Source organism: Cygnus olor, chromosome 25 (genome assembly GCF_009769625.2).
Source record: "Cygnus olor isolate bCygOlo1 chromosome 25, bCygOlo1.pri.v2, whole genome shotgun sequence".
Classification (NCBI taxonomy): Eukaryota; Metazoa; Chordata; class Aves; order Anseriformes; family Anatidae; genus Cygnus; species Cygnus olor.
This window is the reverse complement of record NC_049193.1, coordinates 1,202,978-1,227,544: the sequence shown is the minus strand read 5'-3', so window position 1 is coordinate 1,227,544 and position 24,567 is coordinate 1,202,978. Positions and strand designations below refer to the sequence as shown.

The following is a 24,567-nucleotide window of genomic DNA, read 5'->3' as shown; positions in this document are numbered from 1 at the left end:
GGGGCAGCGGAAAATCAAAAATAAACACCGGGGATGTGGCTGAGGAGCGGGCACGCGCGGGGGCCGTGCGAGCCCCCGTCGTAGGACAAAGGCATCAATTCCGTGGTTTTGGGGCGTTTTTCTCCTCGGGTTTAGGGTGGTGAATGCCGGGCAGCCCCGACTCCTCCGAATGACCCGCCTCGTTCCTGGGTCTTGCTCGGACTTAGACCTGCCGTGAAATGAGGTGAGCTGAAAGCAGAACGGGAAACTTGGAATGCCCCAAACCCGAGCTGCCTTCCGATGACCCCCTCTGCGCTCAGAAAACCGAGCTGCGTAACCTCGGTTACCCCAATTCCCTTTCCGAATCCCTTCGGATCCCGGCTCTCAGTGCCTCCGTGTTTCGGCAGGGCTCGGCTTTGCGATGCGGAGCAGATCCTTTTTGGGGCCGTCTTTGTTCCCTTTGCACGGCTGCTCCTGCGCTGGGTCAGGGCTTTGTTATTTCAAGCCACGAGGTTGTGTAAACAGAGGGACCCGGGCAGGGCAGCGGGTAACTCCTTGCGTCCCGCGGTCTCTCGCCTCGCTGTTGGAGCGGGAACGCGCGGAGCCCGGCGCTAGGCTCACCGCGGTGCCTCGCTGCGTGTGGCGAAAGAAAAGAGGAAGCGCTGCTGGCGTGGCACGGCGGGGACGCTCGAATCAGAGCAGTTTGGTTTCAGCAGGTGCCTGGTGGTGTGGCTCGTGGGTGGCGAGAACCGTGGTCGATGCCTGCAGTGCAGAATTGGGGTGGGGAGGTGTGAAAGCTGATGTCCGAGCTTTTCCAGTCTCTTGCTGGCTCCCCAGTCCTGTTTGTTATTTTATTTCGGTGTTGCCTTACGCCTCCCTTTCTGTTTTAAGCCAGCGCTCCTGAAGACGGGGACTCTTGGGGCAGACGCCTGACACAGCGTTCCTTTATTGCCTGCGGAGTTGGGTAGAAGTTGAGGCAAGGAGAGAGAAGCCGCGACCTCTCACCTGTGGCTGAGCCCCGTGCTCCAGCCGAGGGGCTCAGCTGGGTTCGGAACCCAGAGGCGGGTTTGTTGAGCTAAAGGTACTCGGGGCAGGCTGTAGGATTAGGCAGGAGCGTGGGGTTTGGAGGAGGGGGCTGTGTGTGGGGGGGTCCCAGCCGCTCGGAGTTCCTCCCCTGCGCTCCCTGTGCCGCGTTCGGTGCCGCACGGGGGAACGGCCACGACCACAAAACGGGCTGGTGAAGGGGAAGGCGTTTTGGGAACCTTGCATCCTTTTGTTAAGTGGGAGCAGGATTCGGGCTCCCCGCCCGTGGCGGCTCTGTGCTGGCCGGCCAGGAGCACGTCCCGGCCGTAATTAGCGTGTCCGGGCCGTAATTAGGCGGAGCAGCAGCTCCCGGAGGAGGATTAGGTGAGCGAGTGCCCGACCTTAGCCTGCGCCACCTGCGAGAGGCGGCGTGGGGGCCGTGGGAGCTGCTGGCCGCTGTGTCCCGCGTGTCCCCGTGTCCTCTTCCTGCTGCTTCCTCTGCCGGGAGCCGCTCGCAGCTCGGGCAGGGGTGGAAGCGTCAAGTTCTCGGCAGGAAAGAGGCAGAAATGCCGCCGCCTGCGTTTCCTCCCCAGCTGCGCGCTGACACCGGGGCAGTGAGGAGCGCCGGACCTGGGTCTGGTCTGCAGGCGGCGGGGGGTCCTGGCTGCGTTCGGGGGGGGCCCAGTCTCATTTTGAGGGTCTGCGGGGCGCTGCCCGTGGTTTCCTGTGGACTGGGGCCATCGGGAAGCCCCCGGGGCCCTCCAGGGGAGGCGTTGGCCCGCGCCGTGCCCAGCAGGAGCAGGGCTGGCCGGTGTGCGGGGCTCTGCCTCGCTTCGTCGTGGGCGCTGCTAATTGGGGCCTGCACAGGGCAGGTAATTACTGTTTTCGCTGCTGGGTTACCTCCCCGCGGGTTCCATCTGAGTCACCCCGAGACGAGAGCCGAGGTGGTGGCGTCGGGCCCCATCCAGCCGGCGTACGGGGCCGAGGCTGTCGGGGTCGCCCCCTGCCCTCGTCCCGCGCCCCGGCACCATCCTTGGCTCCGTCTGAGCGCTCGTGCCAGGTGTGTCACCGTCTCGCGGGTGACAAAGCCAGCACTGAACAAACTCCCGGCCACAAGCGCAGAGCTGAAGGCAGGGCGCCGAGCAATTTGTTTTTCAAATCGGTGTTTGAGTCGGGCTGAGCTTGGGTACGTCCGCGGGGAGCTGGAGGGCTCGCTTCGAGCCTGGAATATTCAAGTGTGACTCTGTAAAAGAAAAATCCATTCAAAAGGTATTTGTAGCAAGCTGCTGACCTGCTAAAATAAGCTGCTAAAGTGGCCAAAGGGAAAAAATAAAGAGTGATACTGGCTGTCTTATGGCGCGGTTCATGGCCACGGCTACGTCCCTGCAAAGCCAGGAAGTCTTTGTCGTATTTATACTCTCCTTTGTTGCTCTTGGATGTTTGTTTTTTATGGTCAACCGTCTATATTTAAAGCTTTAAAGGGTGTGTGTGAGAAAGTAGCATCATTTTAAATCAAATCTATGTAATAGGTCATAAAATACCCAGATGACCGCTTGTAGGATGCTGAGGTTTTTAATGGAGCTTAAAAAAAAAAAAAAAGCGCCGCCCAGAACCACATCTGATGACAGCGTACGTGGTGTTTTTGCTTCTCGCTGTTTTTGCCATCTATTTAAAATGAGATGCCAGCCGCCTTTGACCTCCACAGCTCTCGGGTGCGCTGCCTGCCCGTGACGCCGTCAGTGCTCCTCATCCAGCTCCAGACACAACTTCTGGGAGGGACGAAGCCGATGAACCGCGAGCCTCTGCCTCCGGGTGCTGCCCAGCCTCACTGCCGGGACGCCCCGGGGGGCTCCGGGTGGTGCCTTCCAGCCCCACACCGAAACCCCGCGAGCTTTCGGGTGCAGTCGCGGGCTGCTTTGTTTCTGGGAAGCCGTCCTGGAGCCGGGGCTGGGGCAGGAGAACAACCCAGATGAGCAAAAAGCGCGTGAATGCGCCCTCCTGGTACCTGGCAGCAGCCTGTAGCTGTACAACAGGGTGTAGCGCCCGGCGTTTCCTCCGAAATGGGGTTTCTTGCACCAGATGTCCCCCAGTTTGTCACCAGCGCTGCGTACCCGATTCGAGGCTTTGCCCTCGGGTTGCGGCGCCCTCGCCAGCCACCTGCTGCGCTCCGGCGCCGGGGCTGCGCAGCAGGCAGCTCTCTGGGGTCCGTTTCTGTAGGGCTTCACCGATTCTCTCATCGCTCTCACGCTCCCAGCGCTGCCAAATTAAGAAAAAAAAAGGCCATTAATTATTTTAACCCTGGTCCTGGGTGCGGGTGCCTCTCAGGCTGCGCCCCCTGCGCCCAGTCCGCTCCTCGCTGCCCAGCTCCCTAGCGCGCCGGTGAGGACGAAGCGCTCCGGCGGCGTGCGCCAAGTAAACTGCACATCGAGCTATTTTTAGGGAGATTAAGCCCGTAATCAGCCGTTGCCGGCCGGGGTCTAGCTCGTAGCTTCTCGTTGCTGCTTAGTCACGGCCGTGGCCGGAGCCAGGCGGGCGCTGGCGGTGCCGCGGGAGCTGCCCCGGCACGGCGGCGGTGGCGGAGCTCGGCGCGGCAGCGCCTTTGTTCGGCAGCCAGCCGTCTTCCTTGGAGACTTCGCACCGATGGAGCTGGATGGGATAAAATAAAACTTGCTGTGTAACCGCGGGCTGGCAGCAGAATTCCCCCGGTGTGGACGCGTGCGCGCGCACAGCCCCGCGCTCTGCGGCGCGTGCCGAGGAGCTGCGGCTGTCGCCTCACGCGGCGTTTCTCTGCCGCACGGCGAGTTCTCGGTGCCCCTGGCAAGGCTCAGCCTGCCCCAGCCTCTGCTTCCCCTGAGCCCCGTGCTGGGGAGAGGGGACTGGGGGGGTACCCCAAGCGTGCCGGTGATGCTGCGGGTGCCTCCGCCCTGTAGCAGCGCTGGATTTTATTTCAGAAGAGCAGAACCAGAGGCGAGGTGTTGGTGCATGCTGGCAGCGTCTGTAAGAAGTCGCTTCGGAGCTTTGCTGAGCTTTTCCTGCAAAGCAGGCACAGAAGGGGTTCCACGTCTTGGTTTTTGTGCTCAGCTTTTTATTTTCTTTTACTACCTTCGAGTTGTGTGTGATGCTCTAGGTTTGACGTGCGTCCTGCCGCCTTTCGGTGGCTCTCCTGGGCTCGTTCATCTCCGTGTGGCCGTGATAAAAACCTCCGGTACCTCTAGGCTTCTTGGGGGGGGGGGGGTCCAGCAGCTGGGGAGCCCCAGCACCTCCCAGGGCACCTCTGACTCACCAGCGTTTAAACTCCTGGCATGAATTTGCACAGATGTTTCGTTTCTTATCTTTCAGAGCAGCAAAAAGTTCCCTCGCAGCTCCGAGGGGTGATCTCAGAAATGTCTCAGCACAGCCTGGGGAGGGATGTGAACTGGCAGAACGCGCCAGCTGCCTTTGCAATCCCTAATTTACGGTGGCAACTGTTGATTCCCCACCTTTCCTAGCTTAAAAACAATTTCCAGGATGCATTATTTATCCCCTAATAGTTGCAGTCTGGTTTCCGCCTTGGTTTTAATCACTTAATTTCCTGCGCTTGCGAGCAGCCGGGGAGGCTCTGGCCAGCGTGTGCGGGTGGACCGGGGGTGCTGAGCTCCAGGTCCAAGCAGCAGCTACACCTTCAGCCCCGGCGAAGCACGCGGTTGTCTTCCTCCTTTGTAAGGCTGCTCCGAAGAGGTTGTCTTACACCAGTTCCTGCTAAACAAATCACAGCATTAAAAAATGATATTTACGAATATTTCACAGATCTGAAGAGGGTGTGCTTTTAAATTCTGCGTCTGTTCTGCGGTGCTTGCTTTATATCGAGACACGAAACGCTTCCTGAGAACCCGATGCCGATGGTGTTTGTGCTTGCTTTCAGGAATGTTTATAGCTTTAATTTCCTGCTGAGCACCTGGAGGGACATGTCTCCTGCTCCCTGCGGTCACAGGGCTGGGGGGTTTGTTTGTCCGTCGTCTGCACCGACCTGAGCCTGTGCCACCTTTTGCGGGTGCTCCCTGGGCTGGTCAGGATTTTGGGGCTCTCAGGCGCACCCCATGTTCTGGGCTGGTGTGAACGTTAGGGCAGAAAGCCCCCGGTCCCATGTACGAGTGCTTCTGCTGCCCCTTGCAGCGCTAAATTCCGTGAAGCTCCCAACAACCGGTGTCCCTTTTTCTCCGCTGAGCTTTAGGAGAAAAATGTTTGAGTCCAAAGTCCGCGTCCAGGCTGGCGCCGGGTGCTCAGGTGTCGGCTGGGCTCGGCACAGATGCTTCTGGAGTTAGGGCTTGGGAGATTTTTTTAGTTAAAAATTATTTATTCGGGAGCACTGAGGAGCACGCGGAGGGGATGGAGCATCCGACCTCGTCGGTGTCCCTAACGGTGGGCGCTTCTGTGCGGGAACGAGTCCTGCAAAGGGTCAGGCTGAGAGCGAAGGAGTCCTCGTGGCCAACCTTTACTTCTTACGTCAGTGAATTCCCCGGGGTTTGCCGAGGAGGCAGGATTCCTGCTGTGCCAGGCTGTCACGCCGTGTGTGTCCAGGTAGGTCCTGGCCTTCCAGCCTCCGGGCACCCCAGCCTCTGTCTGGGGTATGGCACGTCCGCTCCGTCCTTTTTGCTCCTCGCCTCCTCCGTGGGCAAACTTCTCAGGAACAAAGCGCTGGGGAAATGCTGGTGTTGGTCAGCGCCAGGCAAGGCGGCCGGGTATCTCTTTGTGTCTGATCTGCACTTTTCTGGGGAAACAAAATGTCCCTGCCGCTGTTCTAGCGGCGAGTCTTTTTTTGGTATGTCAGGCGGGTTTGCTGTTGTTCGCTAAAAATGCAGCCAACGAGTTCAGAGTTGCTTACAGAGAAATGTTTGGAATATTTAGAGCAATGTAAAATGAAACGTGCTTTGTGTTCTCCAGCTGAATATTCCTCATTTACTTCCAGTAAACTGTAAGTGCTGTAACAACTCCGTTAAAAACTTCTCAAGTGTCTTTTTCCGATTGCAAAAAAGGGAAAACCAAAGCTCCGGTTCCCCGTGGGCACGCCCAGCCCTTCCCAGGGGAACAGCAGCACCCCTGCCAGATGCGGCGCCTGCAGGGAAGCCTCCAACCCTGCTGCCAGCCCCACGCCTCCTCCAGGCCCCCCCTGTGGGCAGGGGGCAGCCCGGTGCCAGGGGCTTTCTGTGGGTCTGGGGGGCAGGAGCTCAAAAGTTCGATGGGCAGAGACTTAAAATCCTCAAAGTGAGCAGGAAGCTCGCTCTCGGCGGAGGAGCTTGTCCTCGCTCTTGCAGACTGAAGCAGCCTGATGCTGGAGCCTCCTCCCTTAGTGCAGCTTCTTTTTCCCAGGTGGGAATGTCTAAAATGCGGGGCAGTGGGGGCTTCCTGGGAGGAGCTGTTGGCTCTGCCAGCTTCCAGCATCACCCTGGCCGGTACGACACGCGGTGTGTTACGGGGAGAAGATGCACGGTGGCTCCGAGCATGGTGTGGGGCTGAGTCCTGCGCTCGTACGGCTCCCGGAGCGAGGCTGAGCCGGGCTGTTCAGGGGCTCAACGGGTGGCTGCAGGGATGACACAACGTCCTGCTTTGTCTTTCAGCTCAAATAATCCGTGCCTGCTTCGGGTTGCTTCACTTGGGGCTTGCGTCAGCTGTTGGTCACATCCTTCTCTGCATGCGTGCCGAGCACGGGGCATACCTGGGTGTCTCTCGTGCAGGGCCGTCGGTAATTACACGCTGTCATCGCCGCACGCCCGGCTGCGAAGGGCTGTCACCTTGCTCCTGCGCTGATGTCACACACCGTGACCCAGTTGGGATTCCTGTGCCCCACGATGAGTGCTTGACACGACCGGTGCTCAATGGCAACTCCTCTGCACCGCCAGCAGAGCCTCGCAGCGGGTGGATCCCCTCCTGCTGGTGCTGTGCGGGGCGCTTGCAGGCTGCTGCAGGACTCCCCCGAGGAACAGCCAGCTTGCAAAACGTCCAATATTCTGAAAGGGCAAGCAAAGAGTTACTAAAATAAAAAGACAATGGAGTGTTGTGCTCAGGGACTTCGATGTGAGGCGGTAAGAAGGACATTTTTCGGACGCTTTTGTCCTTTCTGTGTTCGTAAGCTCGCTCAGTCTGAGTGCTGCTGGGTGGCAGTGCCCTGGGGAGAGGCAGAGCAGAGCCCAAAAACGCATCCCAGCAGCTCTGGCTTTGCTTCCTGACCTCTGCGTCCTCATCTCCGGGGCGTCTAATTGCTGTGCGAGAGAGCAGGAAAGGGTGATTGAATTTGGGGGCACCTGGTGAGTCCGTGTGAAGGACTGGTGGCCGGACGGGGAATGGTCTTCTCGCTGCTGGCTCCTGGGGCTGCCTGCTCCTCGCCACCGTGCCGTGCAGGCACCTGGGGTGCACCTCGGTCCTGCCTGCACCAACCTGCACTCAACTGAGCCACCTGCTTGTAATTCCCCTTTTATTGCCCTGTAAATGTAAGCGGTGCATTAACGTCTTAATTGGCTTGCTAGATAAAGGATTGACTTAAGGATTAAATCTCCCAGTTTCATCATTTCTTTGGGCTCGTGGAGGTGCTGCTGAACACTGAAGTTGCAATTAAATGGATTTTGTTCGTTCTCCCTTCTGAGCCCCTGTTGGAAGGGGGAAGCGTTTCCACTGACAGGACGCTGAAACGTGTGCGCCAAATACCTGCAGGGCTGTAGCACATCTTTCATTGTAAAGCTGCTGCCAGCAGACATCAGCCCTGGAAAACTCTGCGGGTTCTGCACGTTTTCCAGCCTTGGTAGAAGAACTGGATGGTGCGGGGGTGTCAGGAAGAGTAAATCTGAGCTGCTACCGACCAAGTGCTGTGTGTGACCGGCCCTTCTGCCACCTGCGGACGTGGCTCTGAAGATCCCAGGAGGAGATTATCTGAAATAACTGGGATTTGCAGCACTCTCCACTTCGAATTTTGTCCAGCTCTGGCGTTTTGGCAGGACATATCTCCCTTAGCCTTGCAGCAGGCCACGACCACCACCTATACCGGTTTAACACAAGCCTTAAAGCCTAGCGCGTGCGCTTCCACGGCGTTTGTTCTGGATCGGTCCCTCCTGTTCTAGCTAGAAAAGACGTTGCTTTAGGTTAAGACGCTGTGTCAGTGATGGTAATCTCGTGAAAATAAATCTTTGGGTTACATTCTACCAAAGGCAAAAATCTCCTGACCTGCCAGGCCCATGTACGTCGTCACTGTGGGGACTGCCCAGAGAGGAAAAGCTCTGGGCAGCTGAGCTTTGTGGTATGTGCAGACTGCTAAATTTATGTGAGAAGTGTATATTTTTCTATATCCTGTCAAGAACAACTTATTCTACTGAATAACACCTGGCATTAAAGGACGTCAAGGGAAAGGTTTGTCTCTAGAAATAGTTTTGGAGGCCTGGAAGCCTGGAATAGGCTCTTAACATTTTCAGGCTCGCTTGGTTCTTGTGCAGCTCGCCCAAAGGGCTCGCTCCATGCGTGCACCGAGCTGGCCACAGGGTCCCAGCCCATCCTCGCCCGGCCTCTTGTCCTCCCCACAGCAGAGGAGTAAAAAAAAAATTCAAGAAGCTGTCTGCAGTAGCACGGAGCTGCCTGTGAACATCCCTGATGGACGATTCCGGCTAACGATGGGCACGGCGACTGCCTGGGTTCTTGCAGTGAGATGGGAATTCAGCCCAAGCCGTGCTGCCCGTGCCGGTGAGGCCTTGCTGCTGCTGGGGTCTGTTTTAACGCTTCCTGTTCTCTTCCAGTCCGGTTCCTCTTTGGAAGCGCCCGACCCCGATCAGATCTGGTCCTTGAATGTCTCCCCCTGTTTTTTTGAAGGGGGCGGAGGGCGCTGGCTCGGTTGTCAGACTTGGCCTGGACAATAATGGGAAGGAGAGGACAGATGGGCCTATTTACTATTGTTCTTGTAACTGGGGGCAGAAAAATCACACTCATTTTCCCATGAATCATTCCCCTGCCTCTGCGTTGTTCTTTCATTAGCGCTTTCTCCAGAATTTCCTCTGTTTCCCAGCTGATCAAGCAAGCCACCTAATGACGATGGGATCCCAGAGCTCAGCACCATGGATCCCATCCTGGTGCGGCAGGGGACCCGCGGGCACGGGACGTGCTGCTGCCAGGCCCCGTGGTGTGCCTCAGCCGGGCAGCGGCAGCGCTTCCCTCCTGGTTAATCTGCAAAAGGGGCTGAGAAGTCGCCCGTCGTCTCGTGGGCCATTTAGGACTTGCTAACTTGTGATATCTGCTGGTGGGAAGCGCTAAAAGCGTCTGCGGGGGAGAACGACACCTCTCGTCTGCGTGACGTTTGGGGAGGGAACGCTGAGAGTTCACGGCCCACTTCAGCAGCGCGCTTCGGTACCTCCAGATAATGAAAAGGAAAAGGCAAACCGTGGTTCAGAGCAGCTTTCGAGTTTCGCTCTGGCTCCAAGGGCATTGTCGTGTTCCTGTAATGGTGGAATCATCCTGGGATAGCCGCTGTGCTATCACCAACCGTGCTCAAAGGCATCGCGGCAGCACGTCGGCTCCTCACGCTGGGCTCCGCTGTCCTGCTGCTGGAGCTGGGCAGCTGTTGCCTCCCATCGGGGCCTCACACAGAGCCCCGTAAGCCACTAAGCCCTTACTTTCCTTTTTTAACTCTTAATCTGATCCTCTGCCACTTAAGTGACCTGGCTGGGGCTGGTTTTGTCTGCGTCGTGTGCCTGCAACCCGACTGATTTGGATTCGGAGCACTGCCTCGGCTGGTGGGAAGCAGCCTGCTCAGCCCGTAGTCCAGTAGCAGTTGTTACCAGGTGTGTAGCTCAGGAGGACCAGCTCTTAGTTCTCCAGGAGGCTGAAGGGAACCTTTATTAATATTAAAGCTCCTTCTCGTTCACTGTCAGTGCTGGGGATGTTGGAGGCACGCCTCCAAGCGGAGCGAGGCGCTGCCGCTCGCAGAGCGCTCTAATCATTCCTCCCACAGGCAGGAGCGTGTGGAGGCTTTCTGTTTGTTTGGTTTTTCACCATGGCAAGACTATACAAAGTCTTTTAAATATATGTTGGTACGCCTTAAGAAACAAATGAGGCTTGGCAGTTTGTTTTTTTGGACTCCTTGGGGAAGAGAAGTTTCTCGCGCTCTTACAGCTTGTGAGCTGCTTTAGCTGGTCAGAGGGTCCCATCCCGGACGGGTCCCATCCCTGGCCACTTTGCTGCTTGTTTGCATGAAATAGCTTATGGGATACAACGAAGCTCTGGGTTCAGGTCCTTGGAGAACACAGTTCTTTCCCAGAATCGCCTCTCCTCCTGACACAGCACCGAAGATCATGCCACTCTAAGCCGTGCTTCAGGATTGCAAGAAATTCCGTTTGCCTTTCTCCCCAGGGCTCCTGAGAGCTGTGTGAGCGCTGTAATGCAGCCTCATTAGGCTCCTCTTCATCAGCCCTCTGCTTCCTTTCGGGCTGCAGAAACCAGCCCTGCCGTGCTGACATCCTCAGCCTCCATTTGGTGGATTTAGAGCTGCTCGGTTGTTCCTGTCGCTGCCCTTTCCTCCGACCCGTTCCCCACATGCTTGTTTGTGTCGTTGCGTCGCTGTTCTGAACTGAACGTGAAGGTTTGCCTTGGCAGGGCTGTGGCACACCACCTAGAGTGGTGTGGTTGCTGCTGTGTTCCTGTAGGCAGTGCCAGCTCGCAAGTACCCACCAATTACCATTCACATTAACAAATAAATAAAACTCTCCATTCATACTTAATCTGCCAATCCACCCGGTGTTTTGGGGCCATTTGAAAAACCACGTGGGGTGTAATATTAGCTATGATCTAATCCAGGAGTTTGAAGAGTTGAGCACAAAATTTACCTTTGGAGAATTTATTGGGCTGATGTCTCTGGAAACGGCCTCGTTAACCAGCAGTTCCTTCCCTAGAGCAAAGGAGGTTTTGTTTCCTTAATGAAAATATATGGCTAAAATGTTGAATTGTTTTTGTTTACAGATGTTCTCAAACAATGACGAAGCTGTGATCAACAAAAAACTTCCAAAAGAGCTGCTGCTTCGGTAAGCCTTCTTGATTTGTATTTCAGCTGTGTTTTGTTATTTGCAGCCAGGAGCTGGTTTTGCTGGTATGCTCGTAAATCACGAGCCTGGATTGGGTCACTTACAAAGCCATGGACAAACAGAAGCAGATCAAAGGTCTGCATCAGTGGCAGTTTATGCTAAATGTTATTAGGGCTTGTTTTTTAAAATGTTAAATTAATTTGCTGGTCACCTGTTTTGTAGATGGAAGAACTGTAGGACTAGTCAGGCCCTTAATGAAAAGAGATGTAAGTATAGGGTAATGTGTAGAACAGGATTCTGCCCATCTCTGGCAAGTGCTACGTTTAAATAAAAATTCCAAATAAAAAGTTCAGCACCTGGCAGAATGGTCCTGTTGGCCAGGATCAAAGGGGTGAGGCTCGGGGGATGCGGGTATGCAGCTCTGCCCGCTCCCCGTGCTGCCCTTCACTCGCACACACCCCTGCATACGATTTGCAGCTTGCCTTCTCAGCACAGGAGCAGCACGACGGATGATGTGTGGCTGGCTCGGCCCTCCGTTCAGCATCTCGAAGCAAAGTCTTGCTCGTCAGTGCTTCGAGCTGAGATGCGAGACTGTAAACGGTGACACGCAATTGTAGGTGGTGGCTTGAATTATTAACACGAACAAAATTCTCGAGCTGCAAGAAACTGTGCAGCACTGTCAACGTTTAATGGCGATAAAAGCCTGGGGAGAAGAGCTCTGGCACAAGAAACAGCTCCTAGCTCACTCGTGAAATAAAGTGAATAGGAAAAAAATATATTGACTTTCTCTTTTGGCCACACTGTCTCCTGTATTTTCTGTAGCAGTATCTCTAGTTGGATTCAGCTACTTCTATGCCAGTATTACTCACCCAAAAGCCAAAAAAAAAAGCAAAGGCTGTTGGGACGGAGTTTAACTGAGGATGTGCACGGACCTCGGGGGCAGCGGTCTGCGGGCGCTGGGCTCCCCCGTGGCAGGACCTTGCTGGAGTGTGGGCGAGATTCTGGCAGCTTGGTCAAAGTGACCAGGGAGCACTTGGGCATCAGCCCAACTTGGGTGGCGTTGAGGAACATCGCTGGATGGCTGGAGGAGGATTTGTGGTGAGCGAGGGAAGCTCCTGTGCCCCGCGGGAGCTCGGTCAGTGCAAACCCATGGCTGGGTTCTCAGCAGTGCATGCACTTCTGCAGCATTGGAACGCTTTGGGGTCTTGCCTTGCTATCACCGATCGTCCCAACGTGCTGTAGGAAGAGCAAGCACTCGGGATCGTGTGGAACCTAGGGAAAATCAGGAGATGGAGTTTATAAATGTTAAAGTTCGTAAGTAATAGTTTTGAGAGTTGGAATTCACTGTTAGCATACTGTGAAAATTAATTAGTGTGGATCGACAGTGCAGCCTTTGAAAGAGAAACTTGGATGCATTTATCTGCAGGAATCTCCTGTAAATGAGCGTCGCTGTCTACAAGACAAAGACTTATGTGTTTAAGCAGTGCTGCTGCGTAAAGGCTTGTTCTCTGGCGTGTTCATTCTGCAGATGGCATTGATGTCTCATGTATGTGGTTGCAAAGTGGAAAGCTGTACTTGAGCAAAATAAAGAGTAGGAGGATATGCGAGAGGTGAACAGCAGTCTTTGTCACGCCCCACGACAGAAAAGTGTGCAGCTCCAGTAACGCTCTTGACTGGGAGGATGGGGTGGACATGTAAAGCACCCGTGAGGCCGACCTCAGGAACCATTCGTGCTTCAGCTGTCATGTCCTGCCCGCCGTGTTGCTGGCACACAGCGATGGTTTTGTCTGAGCAGCTCTCTTAAACAAAGCTGTCCTGCAGCACCTGGGGCCAGAGACCAGCTGATGGCCCCAAGCCTTGTCCTAACACTGCTGTACCTGCCTCAGCCTTGTCTGCTCCTGCCTGCTGGGCTTCTAGGGGCTTGTGCATGAGCTTCATGCTCTTAAAAATAAGCCAGAGCAGGAAAAAGCAGAATTCTGCTGGCTGTCTCTGTTACTTCGGTGCTGCCAGCTCCTCTCTGGGTGGCTCTGGTTGGGTCCCTTCCCCTGGTTTCCATCCACCATGGCCTGCCCCACAGCTGTGTCCCCTCCGTTGCCGGCCAGGCCTGGGCCTTGAGGCGCCGCTGGTGCCCACTGCTCTCAGCGTGGCGTGGGGCTGCTGAACTGCTGTGCCTGTGGGGTGAGGTGGCCTCGGGAGCCGTCCATGTCCCCTCTGGGTGGTGGGCAGGCCGGACCAGGCCTCTCCTGGCATAAGCAGCTTTTGCTCCAGCTCCACATCCTGACCTCCGCCTGGCATCATTGCTTGGAGCTCTGGATCTGTCCAGGGCGAGGAGGTGGCGGAGAGGCCATGGGGACACCCATTGTGCCCCCTCCCGGTCAGCCCACCGCTAAAACGGGAAAGGAGAGAAATTCAGCTTGAGCAGTGGGCCACTGGCGCCGGTGGTTTTGGAAGGTGAAGGTCCAGGCTGGCTCACCCCAGAGCCTGCAGCTGCCAGGCACCTCATCAGTCTTGGCCCTAATCTAATTAGAGCGGCAGTGGGAAAGTGAGGAGCCCTTAGAAAATCCGCAGTGGATTAAGAGGTTGAAACCTGAAAAATGCTCCAGCCGCAGTGTGTTTTAGCTAAATTGTCTGCTGCCGGGCTGTTCGGGCAAGGCCTGTCCTTGCAGCGTGTTCCAAAGCCTGCTTGGCCCTGCTGCCTCGTCACTGCCTGCAGCGAGCTGCTTTGCAGTAGGATACTTTAATCTGATGTGGTGCCAGGCCTGTCTAACTCCCCTTGGGAGTGCTCGGTCTGCCTTTACCTTTGGTCACCACTCGATGCTGAAGTGACCGGTGAGGGTTATTTTCTTACTGTTGGCTCCGATGAGCAGAAAGGCGAGAGGAGAGCAGTCAGCTGCGATCGCCCAGCTCCGTGCCTGCTGCCCGACGAAGGCAGAGCCAGGAAGCCATTATTCAGGCAGCGCTCTTCAACCTGCTGCTGCTTACTTTTTTCTGCTTTCTTTCACCAGAGAAGCAGAATCTGAGCAGAGCAGCAGATATATTTGCTAAGGTTCTGGTGCCTTGGAACAGTCCCAAGGGGACGGCTGCTTTCTGGTGCCCTGCTATTGCTGTGTCTGGAGCTGATGGTTTTCATCCAGATTTCCTGTCAGCCCAGGATGCTGCCTTGTTGTCAGGCTTGTAATTATTTCAAGTGACTGTGTAGGTTACTTTGCTTTGCTTTATCCTGTGCAGATTGCTGAAAAGAACCCCAGTGCTCATGCCCCTTGCTGTACTCGTGTTGGACAAAGACGTCTGCCCGGTCACTGCTAGGGCAAGCAGCTTGGTGGTGGGATTTGGGGTGGTTTGATGTTCCCCAGGAGCTCCTCGGAGAAGCAGCAGCCTGTCCTTGGGGCTGTTTTACAGAACTTGAGGCCGTTGTGCCTGCGGGACTTGAGCTGTGCTCCTGCTGCTCCCAGCAGTTCGCGTGAGGGCTGAGGCTGGAGCCAGCTCTGAGGCAGCAGAACCACGCAGCAGCGTGGCCCTGCTGCTGGAAGAGTGATTTTTTTGCAGCACATTCTGCTGAGTCACTGGCTAATATTCCCCAGCAAACATCAGAGTAGTGCAGAAATGAGAAATGCTCTCAGGCTTTTCAGAGCAGAAGTCCCCAAATCCTGTTGGGGTCTGTAGGTTTTCTGCCGAGGTGCTGTGCGGGCTGCCACCCCAGCGCCCGGAGCAGCAGAATTTCTCCTTCCCCTCAGAGAGTTCAGCCTCACAGCGAGCAGGAGGGTGGGCTGTGCGTCCCAGGAGCCCTCCAGCAGCAGGGGAGCTCCTGGCAAAGCTCAGAAATGTGAGCTTGGGAGGTGAGGGGCAAGCGTTCAGTGCTGGCATCCCTTCTGCTGTGTGGGCAGGCTGGGAAGGGAGGAGCAGGAAGCAGAAAAGAATTTGGCCCTGACAGAGGGATGAGGGGGTTATTAATAGCCTGGGATTTCCACGGAGAAAGCGATTTTAATGAAAATATAGAAGTGTGCCTAGTTATTGACTTAGCCGCTGTTCCCATGGAGGTGGTTTTTGTGCTCCTGTGCTGGGAATCCAGGGTAAAAGTAGGAATTTTCCCCAGCTTCTATCACTTCCACAGGCTTTCCTTGTATTGTTGTTTGTTCATATTGTGCTAAATAAATCCTCAGCGCTTGCATACATGCACACATAAATAACGTTTATTTCAAGGGAAGACTTGTTCCTAGGCAGTGAGAAGTGAGTGTGGAACTGCGGGTGTATCTGAAGTGCTTTGTGTGTACCTGCTAGGTCGGAAACCTTGAATCGCATGGTTGCATCATACGAAATCATCTCTAACATCACCTCAATCTTGCTCCTGTCCTCTCCTAAAATTTGGAAGTCTGTTTTGCTGTTTGTACCTAGCAGTGTGCGAGCACACGTGTGCCTGTGGATGTGCACGGCACGGTAACGTGCATACTGCCGCCAAGGTCTGTAGCACAAGCCGAGGTAATGCTCCTCCTTTATCTCTGGGACAAAGTGCAGTTTGCCTGCATGCACACAGTGTTTGTTGTTCCCAGCGCTCTCCCCCCAACTTTATCAGCACTTGTGCTGTTTATTCAAATGCATTCTTTGTAAATATCTGGGTAGGTGAGCACCTCGTATGGCTTTCCTCTTTAGTAGGAGAGTTTCAGTAAGCGTTAGTGCAGGGCGTTTGGGTCTTATATATAAAGAGCTCGCTGCTGGCAGCATCTCGCCCGGGAGGCTCTTCCAGCACAGGCGGCTCTCCTGGGGACGTAGGAGAGCTTGTGTTCGCCCTCCCAAGCCCACCACATTGTGGGGGGATGAATCGAGTGTTGTGGGTATCAAACAACTGCTTGTCAGGCTGTACGCTGTTCTCTTGAGAAAATCTGGAGGTTTTTGGAGCGGTGGGGCTCTGCTCATTCTCAGAATTTCTTCTGGATAGCCGTACTTTATCTGACGAGAGTGTTTTAAGAAATGTGGAATAGCATTGGAACAAAACTGCTTGCCCCAAAGCCGTAGCGCTCACATCTGATAACGTTTGCCTTTTCTTCCTGGTGGTCTTCAGGTTTAAAACACCAAAGCACACGTGCAGGTGTGTTCCTGTGGCCACCTGTATTATCGGGACAGTTGGACCAAGTGGTCTTGGAGGTCTTTTCCAACCTTAATGATCCTGTGATTCTTTATTTCCAAAAACATTGCATCCTGTGATTTTATAACTGCTGTCACAGAGAATGAAACCTTACTACCTTTCCACTAACTGTTTCACCTTTTCTGTTTTTGATATGTGACTGGATAACCATACACCATAAAATACACCATAAAACAATCCTATTGATAAAGATTTGCGATTGGTACAGATTTGGGAGCTTTAAATGGGCACAGTACTTCATGCCTTCAGACAGAGGTGCCCAAGATAAAAGCATTGACGTCTCACCCCACTCTAGCACTGCCAAGTCTCACTGCCTAACTCCTTTATCCCAGTAAGTGGGACAGCAGCGCCGGGGTGTTGTCCTGAGCATGGGGTGTGCCCGGCAGAGGAGCACGCGTAGTAGAGAGGGCTGGCGGAGCACGGAGCACGCCACGCCGACACACGCCAGCACGCTGACACACGCCAGCACGCCGGCCAGCTGCACGAGTCGCTTCGCAGCGCTACGGAGCAAAACTCTCCTCCCAGCCCTGTGTTAATGACACTTTGTGTTTAGCACAGTGGTGAGAGAAATAGGAAGCAAGCCATGCGCCGAAACCGGGCCGTCGTGCTGCTCTGATTTATTGGCTGGTAATTAGCACGCTGCCCGCTTTTGGAGCGTGGTTGTTAAAGAGGATGGGCTTTGCTGAGCGGCAGCACTGGGTACAGCTCTACTCTCGTGTCAGAGAGGAGCCAGCACAGCCAAAAGTGACTTTATTTGGCCGTATCCTGACCCATCCAGTCATTTATGTTAAGCTGTAGGATGATACCTGTACGCATCTGTTTCAATACCTGCTCGTCCTGTTCACTGTCAGCGAATGCTGAGGGGTGTAAGGTCAGTGCTCCCCAGTACATCAGTGTCTCTGGTTCTGCTTTCATTTGTTAACTGCTAGGTTTGCACTTCTTTTCACAGTTCAGCTTTCGACTGATTTGCAAAGAAGTTTTGCTGTCTCCAGCCCTTTTTTTCCCATTGTTTTTCTTTTTTTCCATGTTCTCTTTGTTGTAAATGTGGATAACCAAAAGGTATCTTCTGTTTCTGTTGCAGAATTTTCTCTTTCCTGGATGTGGTCACTCTGTGTCGCTGTGCTCAAGTCTCCAGGGTAAGAACCTTCCTCCTTGCTGGTGGATTTTCGTGGTTCGTGGGACTGTTACGGCTCTCGCTTGCAGCCCTCCCTGGCATTTCAGGCCTGGGGAATTTGTACAGGGGAGCTTTGTGCACAGAACATTTCAACTATTGTTATTTAGTGTCCTGTATTAAAGGGGAATGCCAGAAACTTCTGATGGCTGCTGAAATCAAGCTTGAACGCTGTTTTAATGGCACCCAAGGCCCTGAGCAGACTGTGAAAGGGAAGCAGCTGACTTTGACAAAGAGCTCTCCCAGCAACCTGGGCTTTGTACAGGAGGCCTGCACTGATGCAAGCACTGAACTTCAGCTGTGATGTGTGGATAAGTCTAAAACTTTCTTGGTTTTGGTGGAAGTAAAGAAATTTTGATTGACAAGGATACTTGCACAGTCAATGAGTGTTTACTTTCCTACGTGGATTTAGTTGATACAAATGTAGAAGAAAAAACAAGTGTCTTGTTTACACTTTTTTTTTTTCCTTAAATATCTCATAGTCCTGCAGGATTCAGGTAGCAAGACCTGGCTTGAGTTATTCACTTGGGAAAACTCCACCTGCAGGCCCAGCCATCTAAAGCTGTCAAATGTGTTCAGGTGCTTCATCTTGCCAGAACCTGGTTCAGGTCAAACCCGAACCATAACTTTGTTCATTATTCAGAGCATACAAGAATATGAAATACTATGCTTAACGTTTTTAATTGCATTTTAAAGAAGTCCTGTGATGTCCAAGCAGTGTGGTTACGATTCCGCATTCTCAGAATACCACAGATCTTCCGATGAAAGCTCCTCCAGCTGAAGTTCGCTGCTCCAGCACTGACAGCCCATTTCGGTCAAGCATCCGTGCCGGTCCCAGGTTGTGCTCCCAGTTTTGTCACTGCCTTCTGCTTCCACAGGGCATCTGAGAGCAGATCAGTCACTGGCACTGCGTGTGTTGTAAAGGGCCGAAGTACCTCCGCAGAGCCACAGAAGTTTGCGTGTAGAGATCCCTCCATTAGACATTAAAACACGCAGTGTTACAACTTGCATCTACTGATGGGTTTCTCTTCCACTGGAGCTGGTGGCTTTCTCTTGCCAATAACCAGACCTTAAAACAAACACCTGTAATGAGGCTGCAAATGCAGAAGTGAGTCAACGCTCAGTTCTGTGAGCTGCTGGAAGTCCCTGCGTGGCTTGCACAAGAACTAGTATGTTGTGATGGAGATGTGGCTTAGTGCTTGCAATAGGTGTAGTACAGGAATACGCCTGTACGCACACACACTCTTTCACAATGATGGACTCACGGCTATTATGAGATTCAGCTGTTTACTTTGATTATGCAATTAAAACTTCAAGTACGGTATTGATGACTGTTTTCAACTCTGCTGAAAATCAGCTCTGTTAAAAACCTTGATTTATTAAGGGCAGAATTACTAACTTTCAATTCCTGGTTCTCATTTGTAACATAAGCAGTATGAGAGGTGTTTTTTTGTTTTTTGTTTTTTGGTTTTTTTTTAATTGTCCACTCCTGCCTGCTTAACAAGCCAAAACCCACTCTAAGTCAGAGGTAGAAAACGCTGTCACTACAGCAGTGGCGCACGGCTCTCGGGAGCTGGATGCTTCACCTTGGCAGCTTACGAGGCTCTGAATTTGTCTGGGGGACGTAGCACCGATCCATGGAAGAGCCTTGAGCACCTTTTCCTGCTGGAGGTAGGAGAAGGTGTGCAGGATGCCAGCCTCCCCCACCTCTGATGGGATCCGACCGCGAGCCTGGCGCCAGCTGTGCTCCTCGGGGCAGCGCAGGAGCCTGGGGTCGCTTCTCCTGTGTGGCTCCCCCGTGTCCTAGCACCCTTCACATCCTTCACCTCGGCTGCTGGCTTCCTCCGAAGGTGCTGGCGAGCTGCGCTAAGGGACGGGGCTCCAGCAGGACTGGTGGTGCCCCCGAGGGACCCACGGAGGAGCTGTGCTGTGGGCGGTAACTGATCGGGGCTGGTAACCGATCGGTTTTCCTTGTCGGCCGTAATCACTTGTTGGGTTTTCCCCCGAGACAGAATGTTGTTTCTGAAAGGAACGAACTGTGACTAGGTCCCTGCTGGTGTTTTTTTTCATATTAACAACACATTTACATTTTTTCCCCCGATAAAGGCATGGAATGTTCTGGCCCTGGATGGCAGTAACTGGCAGCGAATTGACCTGTTTGATTTCCAGAGGGATATTGAGGTATAATTAAGTGACATACAAACCCGTTTTTTCTTGTTAAAATGTAATTACAGCCTAGGATGGATTAATACTCCCAGCGTAACCCCTTCTACCTTCCCTGGAGATAGAAATCATTAATTTCAGTTCTTCGTAGCTTCAGGGAGTCTTTAAAGTCTTGGCAATCCATTCAGCTTTTGAAAATGGACAGAATTACATATCTGTATCAAGACTTAAAGATAGTAATAGAGGGAGAGGTTTTTCGTGCATGTGTTCTAAAACCAGAAATAAGTAAATAGGTATATTGAGGAAAATTAGTTCTGCATAGCAGAATTCAGGCTGCTTTTCCTTTGACTCAAAAGATAAAAATGCTCTCATAGCATGGACTTGGACCATTAAGACTCTGAATGTCTCTTGAAACATGGCCCACAACATCTCTCCTTTCCCGTCTATCTTTAATGTAAAGAAATGCGATGTAAATGTGGATGTTTCAGGGGCACCAGGGGCAGAGTTGCTCCTAAAAGATGCAGCTTTAGAAGTGCTTCGTTGCAGCTATTCTAAATCTGTTGGATGTGGTCTAGTTAGCACCGACAGGAAGGGATGCTGCTGCCATCCTCTTCTAAAAACTGAAATTGCATTTATTAGGATAAGAGACCCCACCCCAAAAAAAACCAAAACTACAAGAAACTAGTTTCTTAATCACAATATTCATATGCTCTTTGAAATGTTTTGGAGGAGGGAGATAGTGCATCGCTCAACTTACTGTAGACGTGAAGCAGACGATGGCTGAAGATGCACACCTTGTGGGAACTGGAGGGAAATGCACGCAGTATTGCTGGAGGAAGGAGTTAAAACCTTCCTGCCAGCTGTGTCTAAGTGAGACGCCCGGATAAAGTCACCACCCTGTGACACTGGGTGACTTCTGTGACACTGGGTGACTTCTGCCTGCCTGAAGGGGTCTGGCCGGGCTGGGACTCCGTGCAGGAAGTAAATGGTGTGATGTTGTTGTTGTCGATAACAGATACTGATCTGATAACAGATACCGATCTCTTACCGTGCCCTGGACGTGCCGGAGGTGTGCCATTACCCTTGCACAGAGGTGCAGCACAGCCAGAGGTGCCCGGTCTAGTAGGAAGCATGGCTGGAGCCGCTGCGCTTGGTCTGTGTAGGAGGGAGAGCAGAGTGCTGCGGGCACAGCCCCACCTGCTCTTACCAACTGCTTTTTGCACGGTTTCCACATCAAACGTGTTCTTCCACGAGCCCCAGCCTCCCCTTTCAAAGGAAGATGCCGTGGTGTGTTGCACCTAACCTCCAAGCACCTGCCAGGCTTCCCGATGTCCTAAATGTTCTTGCTTTAAAGCAATGCAAATCCACCAGCTGACATGAATTCTGTTTATAATGTGACTTATTCAAATCTTCTCGTTCAAGCATATGACTTCATAGGCTGGCCAGAGGAATCACAAAGGTACGCGTGCTGTTTGGGACCCTCCAACCCTTCCGTGCAGGTCAGGATTTCAGCTGTTCCCACTGCCCCCAGGGCCGGTGGCTGGGTGTTAACAGGAGCCCACGCAGAGGTCTGGTGGGGCTGGTGCCCCTCCTTCAGTCGTGGTATTATGTGGTGCCTAGCCTGCTGCTTGATTCTTCGTTATTTTGATTGGAAGAAGATAGTGGGAAAACATCTTTGGCACTACAAGGGGCTTAAATGCTGCCTTGAAGAACTGAGAGGAGTTCCTGTTGTGGGATAAACAACCGTAGAATAAAGTGGAGGGGAAGGTGTTGGAATTCCTGGACACTGGTACTAATGCTCTCTCAGTGGCTTTTGCACTTCATTCAGTCAGAAATACCTGGCTAAATGCTACCTTGTCCTAGGGTCTTTGCAGACTTCCACTGAGTGCAAATGTGGGGGGAAAAATCCATTTCTCTAGATCTCTTGAACACAAAGGTTTGGATCCCTTTTTCTGCAAGAGGAAGACTCGTGGGCTACTTCTGTCTCAGCTCTATTTTGAATAGAAGTTGAAGTATCTCCATTCACAGTGCGCTCGCTGTACTCATTTGTCAGTCTTCTGCCCCGCTGTAGCAGCAGCACTGCTGCTTTCCTTCTGCTCGGGTAGTCTGCATCAACGTCCAGGGCTCTGGGCTGGAGCAAATCCTCAGCTGTCAGCCTGAACTCGCCTCCTCCGGCTTTAGGTGCCTTGTCTCTCCATCTTCAGAAGCTGAATAATTTCCCCTCTCCCTGCCTTAGATTATCATCATGGCGCTTTTGTTTTCTTAGCAATGTTTTCCCTAGAATAGCAAACTGTTGTTAATGTGCAAAACTTTGAATTCAGCTTTTTGAATGCTGAAGTCACTTTGGGTTCTTCTGGATTTTAACTTAACTCTTTCTGTCTCCAACAGGGCCGAGTAGTTGAGAACATTTCCAAGAGATGTGGGGGGTTCTTGCGGAAGTTAAGCCTGCGTGGCTGTCAAGGAGTGGGAGACAATGCGTTAAGGTAATGGCACGGCTTGCTTCTGCTCTTAAAAGTAAAGTAGAGAGTGATTCGGTCTCTACAACCACAGAGGACTAATAGCCATGAACGCTTTGGAACTGAGATCTTTAGCCTGTGTCTGACTTAAAACACTGAGAGCAGTAACATAGAAGCAATCTTAGATATCTTTATCATTTCTGAACTTCACTCACTGGTTGTTCGCATTAAAATAATACCAGCTGCTGCTACAGGCTAAGTAGTAATTGCTGCTAAATCACAAACTTTTGCTTTTGGGCTGGGAAATCTATGAATTTATTTCCATTCTATGAAATTCCAGGGCAACATGAATTTACTTTTTGTTTGTTTATTTTGCTTGAGAGGATTTTATAAAATTTTATCTGATGTGTTAATAAATGCAGTAGAACACCTGGAAATCTATTGCCTGACAAGTACTATGTTTTGCCTTCCCTTTAATAAAGGACATTTGCACAGAACTGCAGAAATATTGAAGTATTGAACCTAAATGGCTGTACCAAGATCACAGACGCGTGAGTAACGGTCTCTTGTTTCCGCTGTTATCCACCTTTTCTGTGTGCACCATGTTATATTCTCAGCTCCCTTTTTAAGGGAGGGCCAGGCTTGTGCATGCAGCAGGTAGTATAATGCATGTCGTATGAAATGCATATGACTTGGAATACGCCTGTCATGTCAGAGTCTCTTGTGTGTTCTCTTTCAGTACGTGTACCAGCCTCAGTAAGTTCTGCTCTAAGCTCAGGCACCTTGATTTGGCTTCCTGCACTTCCATAACCAACCTGTCCCTGAAAGCACTGAGGTAGGAGTTGACAACGTTGACTTTTGCCCGTTGATTCCAGGTAGTGTGACCTGCTGCAGCCCCGTGTTCCTTGTGTGCCTTGGAGGAGACTGAAGTAGGCTGAGGTTTAACCGTGGTTAGAGTTCAGGCATCCCCCAGCAGAGCTCAGTGTTCGTGTTGTGCCTCCTGGTTTGCAGAGACAGGGGAGGAGGATGCAATAAAAGCTGCCCTTAAACTTGTTTGTATCCATCCTGGCGATTGTTAGCAGTAGAAGAATTATGTTGCATTGAAGTCTTGGAGGAGGGATCGGGGGTGTAGGGAAAAAAAAAGGCTTAGTCAGTTTGCCTTTTTTAAATGTTCGTTTGCTAACAGTCAGCTTCTGCATTGTAAGTGTACCACTGCATACTTAGTGTTTGTGTAGCCAGAAGGTGAACACCAGCATGTGACTATTTGTCTTTTCAAACTGCTTAGGAGACTTGTAACTGCTTAAATCTGCTAAATGGAATTGCCAAGTAATCTAGAAAAGGAAGGGAAAGACAGACATTGGTGGGAAGATATTGGGACAGAGGAAAGGAGGAAAAAAAACACTGAAGGTAATGATAGAGGCTGAGCTTTAAAAAAAAAAAAAAAAAAGTTTCAAGTGGTATTCCAGTGGAAGAAAATACAGGAAAGCTGTATCACAGGGGAAAAAACTGGAGGGTTCACCTAGGTACCAAAAGAAAAACACAGATTTAAAAGAACAAATGAATGGTTATATTATTTTTGTGGCTACGTTAAAATACTTTGAGCTTGTTTTTTCTCTCCTTGAGGGTCTTCATCCCTGTCTCTAATTTCAAACGGTCAAACTTGTGCTGCAGCTGCCTTAAATACCTGGTAGCATCTGTATTTCTTCCTGATTGCAAATTGCACTTGAGTGTTGCTCCTGCTGGCAGCTATTTGTAAATGCAGGGTTACATATGGAAAGTCAGAAGCAGCATGGTGGAAATCAACACAATTTTTGGCTCTGGCTGCAGGTGGTTTGGTTGTATTTGGGTCCAGAAAGCACATAAACTGTGTGTGTGTGTGTAGGAGCTGGGAGGTGCCCAAAGTGGGGTATGCTCCCAGTGCCTCCGGAAAGCTGCTCACACCTGGAGGTGTTTGACAAGGAAGCGTTCCCCGTGGGGTGTGGGTGTGCATCGGTGCTTGTGTGGATCCCAAAACCGGGGGATTCCCAGTTCTGTCTCGAAGCAGGATGTCTTTGTAAAACAAAAAGTTGCCACGCGCTTTTCCTTTCACCTCCCAAGCGAGGGATGCCCGCTGCTGGAACAGCTGAATATCTCCTGGTGCGACCAAGTGACGAAGGATGGCATCCAGGCCCTGGTGAGAGGCTGCGGGGGGCTCAAAGCCCTGTTCCTGAAGGGCTGCACACAGGTACGGCTCCGCAGTGCTCCAGCAAGCCACAGCAGCTGGCTGATGTCTGCTGCAACAAAGTGTTAGGGATGAAGTGCTGTGGGATTTTCTGTTTCCAGAAACATTGCATTACTGAAATTATTCACAATCTGTCTGGTGGAGATTAACTGCTTTTTTTTGGAAATACTTTAATAGCTGGAGCTCAGCGTGAGTAGTGGGACAGTGAACAAATTGCCTGTCTAGCTGTAGAAACATTCTTCTCCCCCCCCATCGGGAACACACTGAGCAAACTTTTCTTTTTTTCTAAAGAAAAGATAACTTTATTATTCGTGACTAGACCCATCTGGTTTTGAAGGCTCAGAAAATTTTAGAAAGCATGACAGGCCTTTCATTCGCAGTGGTGA

General features: G+C 52.2%; 1 protein-coding gene across 5 annotated transcripts in view; it reads left to right on the top strand.

The window, feature by feature from the left end:
- Positions 1 to 24,567, top strand: part of FBXL20 (F-box and leucine rich repeat protein 20) — a 37,233-nt gene that overhangs the window by 2,551 nt on the left and 10,115 nt on the right. For 2 of the 5 annotated variants that reach the window (XM_040536806.1, XM_040536805.1), the window contains exons 2-8: positions 10,969 to 11,030; positions 17,252 to 17,306; positions 19,448 to 19,522; positions 21,893 to 21,987; positions 22,443 to 22,511; positions 22,700 to 22,795; positions 24,058 to 24,184. In XM_040536806.1, coding sequence (XP_040392740.1) covers positions 10,969 to 11,030; positions 17,252 to 17,306; positions 19,448 to 19,522; positions 21,893 to 21,987; positions 22,443 to 22,511; positions 22,700 to 22,795; positions 24,058 to 24,184 — 579 coding nt within the window. Of the gene's footprint in view, positions 1 to 1,740; positions 2,272 to 5,245; positions 5,560 to 6,079; positions 6,349 to 10,968; positions 11,031 to 17,251; positions 17,307 to 19,447; positions 19,523 to 21,892; positions 21,988 to 22,442; positions 22,512 to 22,699; positions 22,796 to 24,057; positions 24,185 to 24,567 lie in introns of those variants that run through there. The other 3 variants (XM_040536808.1, XM_040536804.1, XM_040536807.1) reach the window with 3 other exon arrangements.